Source organism: Talpa occidentalis, unplaced genomic scaffold (genome assembly GCF_014898055.3).
Source record: "Talpa occidentalis isolate TD23 unplaced genomic scaffold, MPIMG_talOcc4v2.1 talOcc4.6, whole genome shotgun sequence".
Classification (NCBI taxonomy): domain Eukaryota; kingdom Metazoa; phylum Chordata; class Mammalia; order Eulipotyphla; family Talpidae; genus Talpa; species Talpa occidentalis.
In genome coordinates, this window is record NW_023604972.1 from 62,067,311 (window position 1) to 62,082,678 (window position 15,368).

Here is a 15,368-nt window from a genome sequence, read left to right on the forward strand (position 1 = left end):
TTCTATCCCAAGTGCTCTGGCCCAGTGTGAGAGGCCTGGAAATATAACTAGCTGAGGGGAAACACACAGCAGTGAGGTCCTGAAAAACAAATGGGTAGATGGAATAATGCAATGACTAGAAGCAGAAATCCAAAGGGGAATGTAGCATCACATATGGAGAACATATCTCCAGAACCCAGCCACTAATACACAGAAGACATATAAGATACAAAATTAAAAACAAACCATCATAAAAAAAGTGTGTTTTTTTTTTTTTTGGAGGAAATCAAAGTAGACACAGAAAAGCAGATCAAGGATAGGCAAGGAAATTCAGAAAAAACAATTGAATGTCATCAGAAAAAAAATTAATGAACAGAAGATTGTAAATAATACTATAAAGAAGGAAATAAAGGAATTGCAAAACAAAAATGATTGAAAGAGGAGATAAAAGCCCTATAGTAAGCATTGGAAGTAGAATTAATCAAATGGAAGAGCAAATCAGTGACTCTGAAGATACACATTTAAATAGAAACATGATGGAAGAAGAAAAAGAAAAACAGTTAAAAAATAAAGTAACTTCATGAACTATTTAACACCATGCTATGATTAAAGGCAATATAGGAATAATGTTTTTCCAGAAGGAGAAAAGAGAAAAAAAGGGACACAGAACATATTTAAAGGAATAATAGAAGAAAACTTCCCAAAACTGGAAAAGGAAATTAAGATATAAATCCATTTATTTGATGACAATCTTTGAAAAATTTGTCATAAATGGAACATTTATTATTAACATAATAAAAGTCTTATATGACAAGTCCACAGCTAGTATCATTCTCAATGGTGGAAAAACTCAGACTTTCCACTAAGGTCTGTTACAAGACTAGGATGCCCACCTTCACTACTACTATTCAACATTGTATTAGAAGTCCTAGATAGAGCAATCAGGCAGGAGGAAGCAATAAAAGTAATACAAATTGGGAAAGAAGAATTAAAGATATCACTATTAGCTGATTATATGATAATATACATGGAGTACCCAAAAGACTCTGCAGAGAGCACAGTGGAAAAAGAACTATGAGTACTTTGGTTGGTGGGAGTACTACGATGACCACACCAAAGGAGTGAAATCCTATATTGTTAAAGTGTTTACAAAGATGTAAAACAATTATACTTCATAAATAAGTAAATATACATATAAAATTTTTCATATTGCATGGAATTCAAACATTAAAAATTTCCCATGGGATATGACTAAATTAAAATCACATAGTTCTGTAAATATGGTATAGTCAGGTGTTTGGGAGTATGTGTGGAGTTTATGATATTGGCATTTGCAAGCAACGGAATTTCTAAAAATAAACAAGAATTTCATGACATTAGGAACAAAAGGATTACAAATGTATAGCCTAGTACTTTTTTTCAAGTACTCATTTCTGTTTGTAAGTCAGTAAAGGAATGGAAATAATAACCATTTTTATATACAATAAGAGAGCTCAAATCACCAAGCCAGTCAAAACTCATCTTCATGCTAGAACAGAAACAAGAAATAAAATCTAAGTTCTGAACTCTGATCTCACCATATTTTTGTCGTTAAACTGAGATTATACTGAAAATGTTAATCCAGATGATTAAAAAGTTAAAGTTGATGAGAAATAAGAATGAACCAATTGTGAATACTAATGAATGAAAAATAGGAAAAAGTATACATTTCAGAATAATTGATACTCAGTTTTCACTAACTGGTAATATCTCTTTTGCCTAGTTATCAGACTCAGTGGAAAAACCTACATGCACTACATGAATTCTTATCAATTTTTATTCTTATTTTGGGGTCAACTCTAAACTAAAAATTTTCTGTTATTGAAATAAGTACTACTGAGAAATAAATAAATATTTATAAATAAATATTTATAAATAAATATTTATCTATAAATATTTATTGATATATATTTATAAATATATATATAGTTACAAATGAGTTACATAATCCCTTGAATCTGTGCTTTAGATCTATATACACATCTATTTATACATATCAATATAACTCTTTCATAGATAGCATATGACATTGAATTATAAGAATTTGCCATATATGCACTTAAAAATAATTGAATATTGGACCTCCCCTGTGGCATAGCAGGTTGAGTGCAGCGCTGTGAGGCTGTCTGCAGCCTCTGCAGCATGGGTTCACCTGCCTTACCAGCCGCTCCCCTCAGCAGTGTTTTGGCTGTCTGTCTGTTCTGCTCCCCATTCTGTCTCTGATGAATCCTCTCACCCTCCCCCACATCTGGCCTGCACCCCAGTTCTTGTATGCATGAATAAATAAATCTTTAAAATAATAAATCTCTAAAAAAACTTGAATATTGATAATTTTTATATGGTTCAATTTAATACCCATATATAATTCACACCTAGCAATACAATGAAAGCAGAAGTTCAAATAAGAAAAATGTGGACATGTTAATGTATGATTTGGGAGTTTATGGAGAGACTCACTGTAGCGGCAGACTAGGCACAGAGCGGGATATCTATGATTGGAGCAAATGGGTAAAAGGGTCCTGGAGCCCTTGGTTGCTTTCTCAGGCTTTTACTGGGCTTTAACATGTAGTGCAGCAACCATGTACACAGTAGACAGGGGTGCTGGGGGCCCAGGAGGCTGTCATGCCTCCAAGCCCCCAGCAAGTCTTCAATCTGGGCTTCTCTAGCGTTCTTTTTCGCCTTCTCTCTCCTACCTCTGTCCTGCTTCTGCTTCTCTTGGCGAATATCTCAATACTGAGCCATGGCCCACAGAAGTAAACAGGATAGCTTACAACAATGTAACAACTGCAGGTGCCCACCATCAGGCACAAATCCTAATGGTGGGAAGGCATAAAAGTCTGAAAATCATTTACCCTACACACACTGATCCAAACAACACATTTATTGAGCACCTACTAGAAACCCACAAACCAAATTAAATTTGAGAATAGAATATTAAAGGGAAAAAAGACAGGTATAACCCCTGTAGATGTGGATTACTTAACTTCAACTCATAATGTTTAGACTGCAGAAATTGGGAAAGAAGATATGTTAATGGCTTCTTTCAAGTTTCTCAGAATTGTGAGGAAAATGCGAGCAGGCTTATTTTCTGAAGTTCTGTATGACATATGTAGGGCAACTAAGTGTAGATAGTGGAAAATAGATTCACACTCAACTTAATGAAGAACTTGTCAATATTTCATTGAACTTCTCTACACAATATTTTAAGTAGTTTGGTAGGATTTTATTTTTATTTACTTTTTTAATTGAGGTGATATTGGTTTATAATACTGTATGTAATTCAAAGAGAAATTAAAGTTTTTAAAATTTTATAACTTTAAAAGATATTAAGAGTGCTTGCACTTATTTAATAAATTAAAAAAGAAACTCACCTATTTTCCTTTGAGATAGAGAAGCAGCATTTCCAAACAAGTATTGGTATGACAATAGATTTTATAATATTTTAATAATGGGCCTGTAAAAATGAGTTCAGTTGCAGAGTAATACGAAGCAAAAAATTTTTCTACTATAGAGTTTTCCTAGGACTTTTACATGTGAATATTTTGTACTTTTCTCCAAATGAGGAATATAATCATCACAATTTTCCCTAAATTATCTGACCCAAGTTGTACTTCTAGGACACTGGTGTTTTATCGAACACAGTATAAGAAGAAAAATCAAATTGGCTTATACAGAGAGTGTGTTGGGTGGGGGTAGAACTTTTAGAGTAAGGCTAGAACATTTGATTGGCAACTGTTTATACTGAGTCTTTTGAGTATATAACCAAGGACAGTATACTTTATTCTATGGAAGAAGAAAAGTCATCATATATTTTAAGAAATTGAATGATATAAACACTTGAATTTGTGCTTTAAACAAATAACTATCAAAGAATGGATTGTTGAGAAGGATGGTCCTCAAGAGGATATCAGAGACAACTTACATTTTTGAGCATATGTAATAAAGGCTTATTTCATAGGGAATAGAGGCAAGAATTACATACAGTAGGATATTTTGCAGGATAATTCTGAGAAGGTATTGTTAGTGTTTGATGATTACTTTTGCTACTGAGGTAAAGGTGACATTCCTACTTTTAGTGACGGAATGAAGAAAAAAGGTATCTGAAATAGGAATACAAGAGGAGAAAGAATTTCAACTGCCCCACTTTTGCAACAAATGGAGACCTGGGAGAGCACAGGATATTTGGGAAAGCCCCATTTTGCATGAATGTGATCATTTAAATTTGTGCCGAATATTGCTTCTCTCACTAATTTCTCCTTTTCTGTTAAAACTCTGTTTTCTAAATACTGTTAACCAAATCATGGAGACATTAAAGAAAGAAAAGAATCATCTCCTAAGCCCTAGTTTAAGCTACTACATATAAAGGAAATTTGACACAAGGAAAGGGATTCAGATGAAAACATAAAAGATAAATGTATACATGACATCCTGAACCAAATATTCTTTTTTCTGAGAAAAGGGAAAATTGCATTACATAGTAATTTTTTAAGAATAACTATTTTGTGTTCAATACTTATGGCAGAATTTAGGAAGTCACCAGGTAAAGCGCTAAGAGCAGAAGCTTTGGAATCAGAGAGCTGTGGGTTTATATTCTGCCTCTGTCACCTACTAGCTATGTAGCTATGTGATTTAGGGCAAATTAGTTTCCTTATCCTCCTGAATCTCAGCTTTTCACATTTACAAAAGCAGAGTTCTAAAATTATCTCATAAGATTGTCATGATGACTACATGATATAATGTATATCAGGCATCCATTATAAAGCTTGGAATTTTTAGTACTGTTTGTTGTTTTGATAATATGCTACTAATGTGAGAATTGAACACAAAAAGGGAAAATCTTAGTGATTATTAAAATTTCAAACCTACCTAGGTTTTCTAAATTCCCTTGATTCTTCATAGAGGAAAAATATTTGCTTTTTGACAGTGAATCTTAGGTACCATGGAAACAGGGGTTGAAAAGACCTCAAGTAAATAAAAAGCAAGCAGCCAAGCCTGAGCTTTTCCTTAAAATGTAGGCAAAACATTCTGTGCACAGCAAGATTTCTACGGCATTCTGAAGGGACATAAGTATTAATTATTATATTAGAAATTTAAGAGCTTCTAAATATAGGAAATTTCCAAGCCATCAAATATATATAATTTTCTACTTTTCTGTTTCTTACATCATATAGATGCAAGAAATGCAAATGCAGTTTAAATACTGGACAGTCAAACAGTAACAAGTGTTTCGGTAATGAATGATATTTAAGCAGTTCTTCCCATAATCAGTGATGTAGCTTTACTCACTGAGGACAGATAATCATTCACTTCATACTTGAGGCTAAGAGAGTCTATTTAATGCCTTTATAATTTAAAAGGAAGGGTTTTGTGAGTTGAAGACTTACTTTTTTAAGTTTTATTGTTTTTTTAGTTTTTCACTGTAATTTTCAATGTTTTACAATGCAGTTTTTTTAAAGGTACATTTAATGGAGATTCTCTTGAATATAGTTAATTTTTCAGTTTTATAAGTTCCTTTCTTTAGATTCTCTGTATTCCACAATGAGTGAAAACATCTGATATTTGTCTTTAGCCTTCTAACTTTCTTTCATTTAGCATTATCTCCCCCAATTTCATCCATGTTATCATGAATGGCAAGATTTCATCTTTTTCTTAAAGCCGTGTTGTATTCTATCATGAATACACATCTTCTCAATCCATTGGGCACTTACACTTATTCCATAGCTTGACTATTGCAAATGGTGCTGCAATGTACATAGGAGTATATGTATCCCTTCAAATTAGATTTTTTGCATTCTTTGGGTAGATATCTAGGAGTGGAATTGCTGAATCTTAAGGCAGATCTGTTTTTATGACAGTGGGCAAAGAGATGGAATAAAGTGGTTAGGGCTTTTAATTTTAGGTTTCATTATTTATTATAAAATAATAAATTTACAGGATTAAAAAAGAAATCAAATCAAAAGTCTCCTTTCATCTCAAATTATGAGCTGTAAACTACTTGTATATATCTCCAGAAAACCCCAATGTATAGATAAGTATACATACATTCTCTTTATTTACATAGTGGGGGCATATTACATGCAGTGTTCCATGCTTTGGTCTCCACTTCAATTTTTTTTAAAGAATTATTTATTTATGCATACAAGAACTGGGGTGTAAGCCAGAGGTTCAGGGGAGGTGAGAGGATTCACCTGAGACAAAGTGGGGAGCAGAACAGGCATATCTACTGAAATACATTGCTGATGTTAGTAGTGGGTGACACAGGAGAGGTCCGCTGGGTCATGTGGGCTAATTCCCTGGCCGGAGATCAAATTCATATGGCAATGCCTGTGGACAGCTTGGTAGCACTGCCTGTAACCCCTGAACCACCAGGGAGCCCCCACTTCAAATTTTATCTGGAAGACTCTTCTATAGCTTCCCAAGCACAGAAACCACTTTATATTAACAAGCTTTACAGTATTGCATTTAGGGATGAAGCTTCATATGCTTTTGCAACAAAGGTGCAATGGGCTACTTTGCATAAAAGCCTTTGGGCTCATTTGAAATCTTATTTTTTTAGATAATTTCTAAAATTCTCACTACTGAGTGAATGTGCACATACATTTAAATAATGATAGTATTTTCAAGCTGGAATTCGTTAAGGTTGTATCAAGGTGCAACCTCATCAACAAAATAAGGAATATTCCCAGTCTCACTCCAGTGTCTTAAAAATATTTGCATACTAACAAATATTTTGTTCCTGACAACATTTCCATACATGCTTATTACCATTTGCATTTCTTTTCCTATATCTACGTGTTCAAACACTGTTCAGTTTTGTATTGGGTTGCTGACCTTTTCTTGAATTTTTTAAGTGCTATTTAAATATAAATATTAATTTAGTTATTTGATTAATCATATCCCCCCAGAAACAAAGTTCTTTTTTTTGGCTTTCCCTTAGCTTTGTGGTTTTCTTGTTTTGTATAGTCAAATATTTTGTTTGGTCTTATTTAAAAGGCTTTCCTCATTACTGAAACTAACCAACTAGCTGACAAATTGCCAGAGTTTTCTCCTAGTGGAGATGGTAATGATGACCGTAAGCTTTAATCCCCAGAATTTATTTTATTCTAAAGAATGAGATAGAATCCCATCTCTTCCTTTCTTTCTACCTTTCTTCACTTACTCTTTCTTATTTGTTTTTCAACTGTATACTTAACAAACTATTTTTTTTCTTCACTGCTTGGAAAACCATCCTTATCCCATTTTGAAAAATGTTTGTGTATATCCTTGTTTCTCTTTTAATCCATTAATCACTGCTTCTTATCATTGGCTAAGGTCAAACTCTTACATTCTTTAGCTATAGATCAATTTCTAAATAATACACATTTAAAATATTTAGTCTAAAATATTTAAAAATATTTAGTCTATTCAATTACAAAATATATCTTTAAACTTATTCAAGTTATTGAATTTTTGTCTGAGTAGTTTACAATTTTTCTAATTTTCCACAAAATACTTATTAAATTTATACCTCATATTTTCATTTATATTGTTGTTATAATATGGACAAATTATTAATATATTATCTTTTAGTAGTGTTCAGTAGCTCCTGCTGCTTTATATTTTCCTTTGAAACTGCATGTTTTCCAAATATATGGAATCATACTTTTTGTCAATAGTGAAAATAATTTTCCACTTTCTTTACAATTTTAATCATTTAATCTCATCTAATTGTACTCACTGGTATGTTAAGAACAATACCACCCAAAGGCAGCTTTGTCTTCTCTTCGCTGTAAAGTATCAATAATACACGTTCTATCATGCCAGTATACTGACGTTGTTATAACATTTTGAATAAAAATGCATGACAACAAAAAGCTATATTATATTCCAGTCCTTCCATGAATCTTCTGAATATTATGTGAGTACTGAATCTGCCAAATCTCATAGCGTTCAGATATCTTGCCCCAAGTCTGAATGAAAACATGACAAGTATTCTATTTTATTTCATAGTTTCTTTGAAAGGTATTTAAAAACTTTTTTTAAATTAAAGTTACACTGGATGGTAACACTATGATTTATAAATATAGGACCCCACCTCTTCAGGTGTATGCCCCCACGCCACACCCACTGAGGCACCTGTAGTCCTCCACTGAGGTATTTTTAATCATTGGTGTATTCAATGTTTATTTGATGTGGAAATAACAAAACATAATGGTTTACAGAAAAGATATATGTTTTTTTTAAAACATAACAACAGCATGAAGCTGGCAGAAGTGTTCAATATCACAACAGTTCTGTTTTTATTTCTGTAAAAAAATATCTTTCTGTATAGGTATTTCACTAATTTAGTAAATACGTGCCCAAATATTTCTGTGCTCTCATTTTGTGATTTCCTTCTTTTCCTCTTACATTTAAAACTTACATGTTTAAAACTTTACAAATAAATGAGCTGAAACAAATAAAATTCAATTCACTTGAGATTTTGAAGACATATGGTAGAGTTCTTTTCTGAGTAATTAGACCAAGAGGTGGGACAATTCCCTGAAGTAAGTTGTAGGATGCCCAGTTATTTCTATAGTCATCAGTTTGTGTACATATTCATTCACAATTTGACAAAAACAATTATGTAGAGCTAACACCTGATATTCTAAGACTATTTGTGTTGTGTAAGTATATGGTGTCACATGCTTTTTAAAAGGATGCCTCTTTTCAGTACTCTCATAGCTCATTCTATTTCTTTAAAAAAAAAAAAAAAGATTTATTGGGCCTCCCCTGGTGGCACAGGTGGTTGATTGCCGCGCTATGAAGCTGTCCGCAGCCTCTGCAGCGCCGGTTCTATCCCGGCCGCCGGCGACGGTCCCACATGGCGCGGCAGACCTCTCCTATCATGCCCGCTGCTCCCCTCAGCAGTGTATTTCGTCAGTCTGCCTGTTCTGTTCCCCACTGTCTCTGGTGACTCCTGTCACCCTCCCACACATCTGGTCTGTACCCCAGTTCTTGTGCAAAATAAATAAAATAAATCTTTAAAATAAAAGATTTATTTATCTATGCATACAAGAACTGGGGTACAGGCCGGAGGTTTTGGGAGTGAGAGAATTCACCAGAGACAGAATGGGGAACAGAACAGGCAGACTGACTGAAATAAATTGCTGAGGGGAGCAGCAGGCAACACAGGAGAGGTCTGCTGTGCCATGTGTGTAGATCCCTGGCCAGCCGGGGATCAAACTTGTGCTGCAGTGGCTGCAGATAGCTTCATTGGTTGAGTCTTAACCCCTTGCACCACCAGGAGGCCTGCTCGTTCTATTTCTTTATGCTCCATAACCTCAATATACCTGATGATGTTACAGCCATTGAGCTTAGATCTCCCTCAAGTACTGGTTAATCTTCTACACACCCCTGGTTGATACAACATTTGTATACCAATATCAACGAAGTATAATTTGGATTTTGAAAACATTATTCTTCTGGTATGTAGAGATATTTGTGAAGAAATAGGGAGATATTTAAATGCTTCTACTTTTATCATATGTAGCCTGGAAATCTTGGTCAGTGGGTTTCATAATATTTAAAATATATGTCTATAATATAGATCTGGAATTTTAAGTATTCTTCTTGCTGTAGAGGAAAAAAAAACATTTAAAACATAGCAAAATGTGTATATATACAGATATGTGTTTTATATATATACACGCATACACACACACACACACACACACACACACACACCTTTTCAATTTAAAATAATTTTAGATTTCTCACCTATCTTAACTAACCCACCATGTAGTAAAATATTGCTCCGTGATTAGAAAGAAAGCTCCTTTATAGTTCATCTAAATCCTGCAGGTTATTAAAATCTATTTCATCCTCTCTATGTCTTTAGTATTTTACTATTAAGGATGATATTTACAGAGCAATGAAGCTAGAGTGTTCTAACCATGCCAGGAGCAAAATCATGCTGATCGAGATCCATTCAGATTGTGGCTAAATTTTTCACCTCTCTTCATGAATCCCACACTGTAACTATTCTCAATTGCTCTCAATTTAACCTTAGTTCAGAGTTAAGCAATTAAGATTAATCTTGGAGTATAAGTTAAGGATACAGGATAATTTAAATCCATAACATTTACAAAGTGTTAAAAAATTAGGCAACTGAGAATCATGCATTAACATTTGACACTTCCATAAACAAGTACAGTTTAAGTGAGCTTGCTCCTCAACTCAGAATATCTAGACCTGATTAAACAGTGCCAAAGCTATGGCTGTAGAATCAAAAGGACAGCACCCAGGTAGAGGATGGGTCATTGGCTGTGGGTTCTCACCAATGCACACAGTTGTAAGATCATTCCGGTTTGGGAAACAGCAATGGGGTTTATCTAATAAACAGGGGAAGCAAAGAGTTTCTAGGGCCACAAGTGACCAGCTATCTCACCCCAGATAGTGACCACAGTGTCCAGAAGTCCCAAATAGAGGACACTCATTCAAAATAGTGATGTCTCATCAATGAGGCCCTGGAGCTTGTGTTACACCGACAATCAGTGGACCAGGACCCAGCTGTAGCTGGAGGTGCTCAGCTGGGGTCACAGAGATGACTTTTTTAGCATCCCACAGCAACAGTCTGAAGGCCAGGCTGGACAGCACTGTCCACTGGACTTGACAACAATGGAGGCAACAGCATTGGAAGTTGGTGATATACAATTAGAAATAGTGTCTAGCTCTCAGATGTGACCTGGGCACAGAGTACCTGTCATCTGACAACAGTGCCGGGCAGCACTTGCCAGTAATGCCAGCCACCAGTGGTCCCCAGGAGGTGGTGTCAGACACCCCAGCATGAACTTGTCTTTGTGAGTTGTTGCCTGGCACCAACAACAAACAGGCCAGGGCCAGGGCCAATAGTTCTGAGACACCAGGCCAGGGCCAATAGTACTCCTTAATTCTAGAGGCAGTTGCAGTGGCTAGCTCTCTGTGATGTTCTTAAGCTTTTTTCTTTGAGGTTGGCTGCTGGATGCTTCTTTCTTCAGAGATCAATTGCTAAACCTTCTTGTTTCTTCTTTTCCTGATGGTCAGGAACAGGATTCCTGGCTGGTTCCTGACCTGCCTTATATCCTCTTTCAGAGTCTCCCACCCTACAAGCCTAATTAGACCATTTTCAATCCTTAGTGACAGACTGGACCATTTATTACCAATTAGCTTATTCTTGATTTTTGATTCAAATAATTAAATAATAAGCTGACTGAACTGGATTGGTCCATTTAGCTCATTCCAAACACCAAATATAAAAGGAAAAACGGTGCCTGCACAGACCCAGGGCAGGCTCATGGGCTAGTGGGTTCCAAGGACACACAACCAGAGAGGCCTTCAGCAGGGATGGAAGTGTTGTGCACCTAGTGCCCTTTCAGTGGAGCTGAATATAACAATTTAAAAGTGGGGGTGGCTGTGGCAGCACTGGGGGTGCAGGGTGGGCTCTGCTGGGAGCCCACCATGTAGGCTGGGACTGCCCAGGCCTTTCTACTGTTTGTTGCTCCAGGGAGCCACAGCCTCTCTGGGGCCCTATGCTCCTCCCTGCAGCCCTGAACCTTGCCTCTGCAGCCACAGTGGGGCTTCATGCCCCAGATATCAAGGCAGGGGAACTGCTGCTGCCTGCTGTCCCTGCTGGCCTCTGTTGGCAGCCAGAACGTCAAGGGGGCCAGTGGTGGCAGGTGGTAAAATGCTTACCACCTTATAGCCTCTTGCACTGCCCACAAGTAGCTTCTGGGTCCTGGTACCTAAGCGCACGGGTTGGGGGTGCTGGCACTCAGATTCAGCCAGTGCTGGAGGAAGCCATCAAGTCTGGCCCACTGAGGTTGCCCTCTGTGTAACCATTCTGCAGGGCAGCCTGGGTACTGCCTAGAGGCAGCACTCTGGGTAGCCTGAGGAAACTCCCACTCTGCCACAGGAGCCTTAGGGGCTCTATATTCAAACCCACCTAGTGTCAGGGGAGGAGGGGCTGCCAGCGGTGGAAATTCCTGCAGTCAAGCTTTAGACTGCTGCCAGTGGCTGCTGCCAGTGGCTCTAGCCACTTTGGTCGTGGCTGCAGCAAAGCCAGTCATGTCCTGTGGCTTGTGCTCCGGGACTCAGGTTTCACTGACACCAGATTTGTCAACCATATGAAATTCAAAGCATCTTGTACTAGTTTCTTGAATATTAATTCAGTCTATTCACTCTCACAATTTATCATATTTATCTTTGTAAGCACGAACCATGTTTTAATTCTAAGTCATTTAAATATAAATCAAGCTTATTCATCATATTTTACTTTGAAATACATGGAATACATAGAAGATCACCAAGTCAAAACCACAGTGATTCAAAGGTTTTTTCCAAGGGATGGTAACTTCATTTTTAATTTTACTAATCAGAAGAACAGTATGACAACATGCCAAAGTATTGAGCAACTGAATCCTAAACTGCAATCCAAATGCAATGGAAAACTCACCGGAGGTTTCGTCTACTCTCTCATCTACTATGTGGTCCTTCTGATGAACCCACTCACTATTGCACTTGAAGTAGATCTGGGTGGCAGGGCTGGCTTTACAATACAGGTTCACAGGTTTATTTTTCACAATATAAGCTTCTTCAGGTTCAATAAGGAAATGTGGCAGAGGCTCAGGTGGATCCGATGGAAAGGTTTCTGGCAGTTCATGAAAAAAGTCGTCATCTATTAAAACAAGAGGAAAGTAGAAAATGTTCAAAATGTATTAGTCACTTGTTGTTTACTGCTACTCTTTTTTAATATAATGACTCATAAGTGATCCAATTAAGTATTTTGAGTGCCTGTTACGTACTATGCAGTATGTTATGTACTATGCAGGTCTAATGACTGATCACTCAATCAAGGACATAGATTATCATTCTCATTTTATGCATGACACAGCTTAGGTCAGAGAGGACAGACAGCAAACCCTGAGGACACAGGTAGTAAAGTAATGGAACTGGGATCAGGACACAGGTTTGTCTCACTCAAAAAATGTGGTCTTCCTAATATATTACTGCATCAATTATAGCACACATTTACTCTCTAGAGTTGACAAAAATCAACTTCATAAATGAGTTGAAAAGTATTAGGCTTCATATGTAAAACTGAAATTCTTTGCAAGGAGCTGACTGAGTAGGAGTGCCAGAAAGAAAAATCAAGGACCTTTAAGTTCAAATTCAAGTCTATCATTATTTTCAAAAGTTGTCACTGTGTTATATAATCATTCATTCATCCAAACTATTTATTGAGCTAAGTAATATGCTAAGTACTGGAAATATGGATGATGATAGCAAGGTAGCCAATAATAGCATCTAAAAATATTCTTTGGGCACTGGAAAACTACCTCAAATGTCACCTGTGTCTTCTGGCTCATCAATCTTACTCTCATTACTGAGTTTTAAGAAAAACAATAATCTCACTTTGCACAGAACTGAAAATTATCAAAGATATTGCTCCCACCTTACTGTTCCAAAAGTACCAAATATACAAAACTTAAAAATCATCCAAGATCCTTGTATACTTTGAGGCATGTTTAACTTGGGTTTTGCATGATTCCAAATTAAAAGTAGAAAACAATAAAAGTGACTTGTAAAAACCCTATAATTATATTTCACCATACTCAAGATAAAGAGTCTTACCAATATGATTTAAATAAGTTAAGTCTGGTAATTCTCTTCCTCTGAGAAACAGAGTACAAAATTATTGTTAATTCCATAAGTTGACTAAGCACCCTGGGTTAATACTTTGAAATAAATATTAAAAGTTTCTACAAGTTCTTTAAATGTACATATATTCAGGAAAAATATGGGATATAGTATTGGTAGTTAAAGACTGGTTGCTCAGATGTTACCTTGAAACTCATTTTACCACTTATTCAGCTGTCACCCGGTTTTGGGAGATAGCCATTGGTAAATTGAACATTTGTCCACTCAGAAATCTGGTCTGGGACTTTTTCATCCAGGTCATGGGACAGCTGTCAAATAGCATTGATGTTCAGTCTCTGCCAATCTGTTCGGCAGTGAAAACTGGCTTCCCTTGCATCTGACACAAAACTAGCTTCCAAAGCTGCTCAACAATTATAAATCTGACACTGGATTGTAAATGATACTTCTTGTAACTAGCTTTCTTTTTCACTTAACTTTCTTAATTTGCCTTTTTTCCTGGCAAGTCATCATTTCTAGTTTTCTATTGTTGAACATCAAGAATGCAAACTGTCAGCTTACTAAAGAATAAACTTCTTTCCTTCAATTTCAGCTTCTTTAGTCAGTATGAAAGAACACTCAAGAGTGCTTAAATAAACATTGCTCAGAAAGGCAAAGGGGTGGGGAACTGAGGTACTGACAGATCCATCAGTGTGAAGCTGATGTCTTAAATAAGCTTTTTTCTTCTGAAGCACTTACTGTCATGTAATAATCAATAAAGTTCCACAAAATATCAGATTCGAATTCTGTAAAATATTAGGTATTGGTTTTACCTATTAGTCATCATAAAGGCAGAGAATGAATTTGATTTTTTTTGCCATTGATGTATAGCCACAAATACACAAACATGTGTATTTATTTCTTAGTAATATATTAATTTAGGTATGCAAAATATATCTTTCTTGTATTCATTGTCTTTGAGGGTGATACCTGTTCCTTTAAAAGAAATAATGGCAAGATATCAGATTACTGTATCTACCTTACATTATTCAGTAATATAGCAAAGGTACTTAAGCATTCGCATGCTATAGAAATATAAATTGATTACTCTGCCTTGCCAAAGCATGTGTCTTTTCCTTCTGGTTATTTTATTGTAAACGATTGGGTAGATTGATGGAAGCTGAGAAAGTCACACATATTTACAACAAAATGAGTTCTGTTAAGATGTCAATGATTTAGCAATGTAGTTTGAAAATGCATGGACAAGCTAACTTTGCATTTCCTTAATTTTTAAGGAGTTTTAAGACAAGAAGATCCCTGTAAGAGAAATAATTACATATCTTGCATTTAAGGCTTCATGCAGTATTATTTTTCAAAATGTTTGTTAAATTTCACTTAATACGCTATTTATTAAGGAATGTTTTTATCATTAGAAATGTTTTCTTCATTTGGTAAATCCAGTGTCTCTATTGTATATCATTCTATTTTCAGTATGAATGTCGTCTATTAAGTTTGATTGGAATATATCTTAACCAACTATGGCAAATTAGTTTAGCAATATCTCTTACAATATACAGACTATTTTTAAGTCTACGCCTTAGATGAATCACCATCAGGAACTATGGCACATTATTTCTAGTACTCAAATTACAAAGATAATTTTCAAGATCCTGAATCAGTAAGAGATGTGTGTTTGGATAGATATGACAAAATGCAAA

The 15,368-nt window shown here is 35.7% G+C and overlaps 1 protein-coding gene across 1 annotated transcript in view; it reads right to left on the bottom strand.

The window, feature by feature from the left end:
* Positions 1-15,368, bottom strand: part of UNC5C (unc-5 netrin receptor C) — a 425,753-nt gene that overhangs the window by 166,492 nt on the left and 243,893 nt on the right. Inside the window, exon 2 of the mRNA XM_054688141.1 lies at positions 12,470-12,691. Coding sequence (XP_054544116.1) covers positions 12,470-12,691 — 222 coding nt within the window. The remainder of the gene's footprint in view (positions 1-12,469; positions 12,692-15,368) is intronic.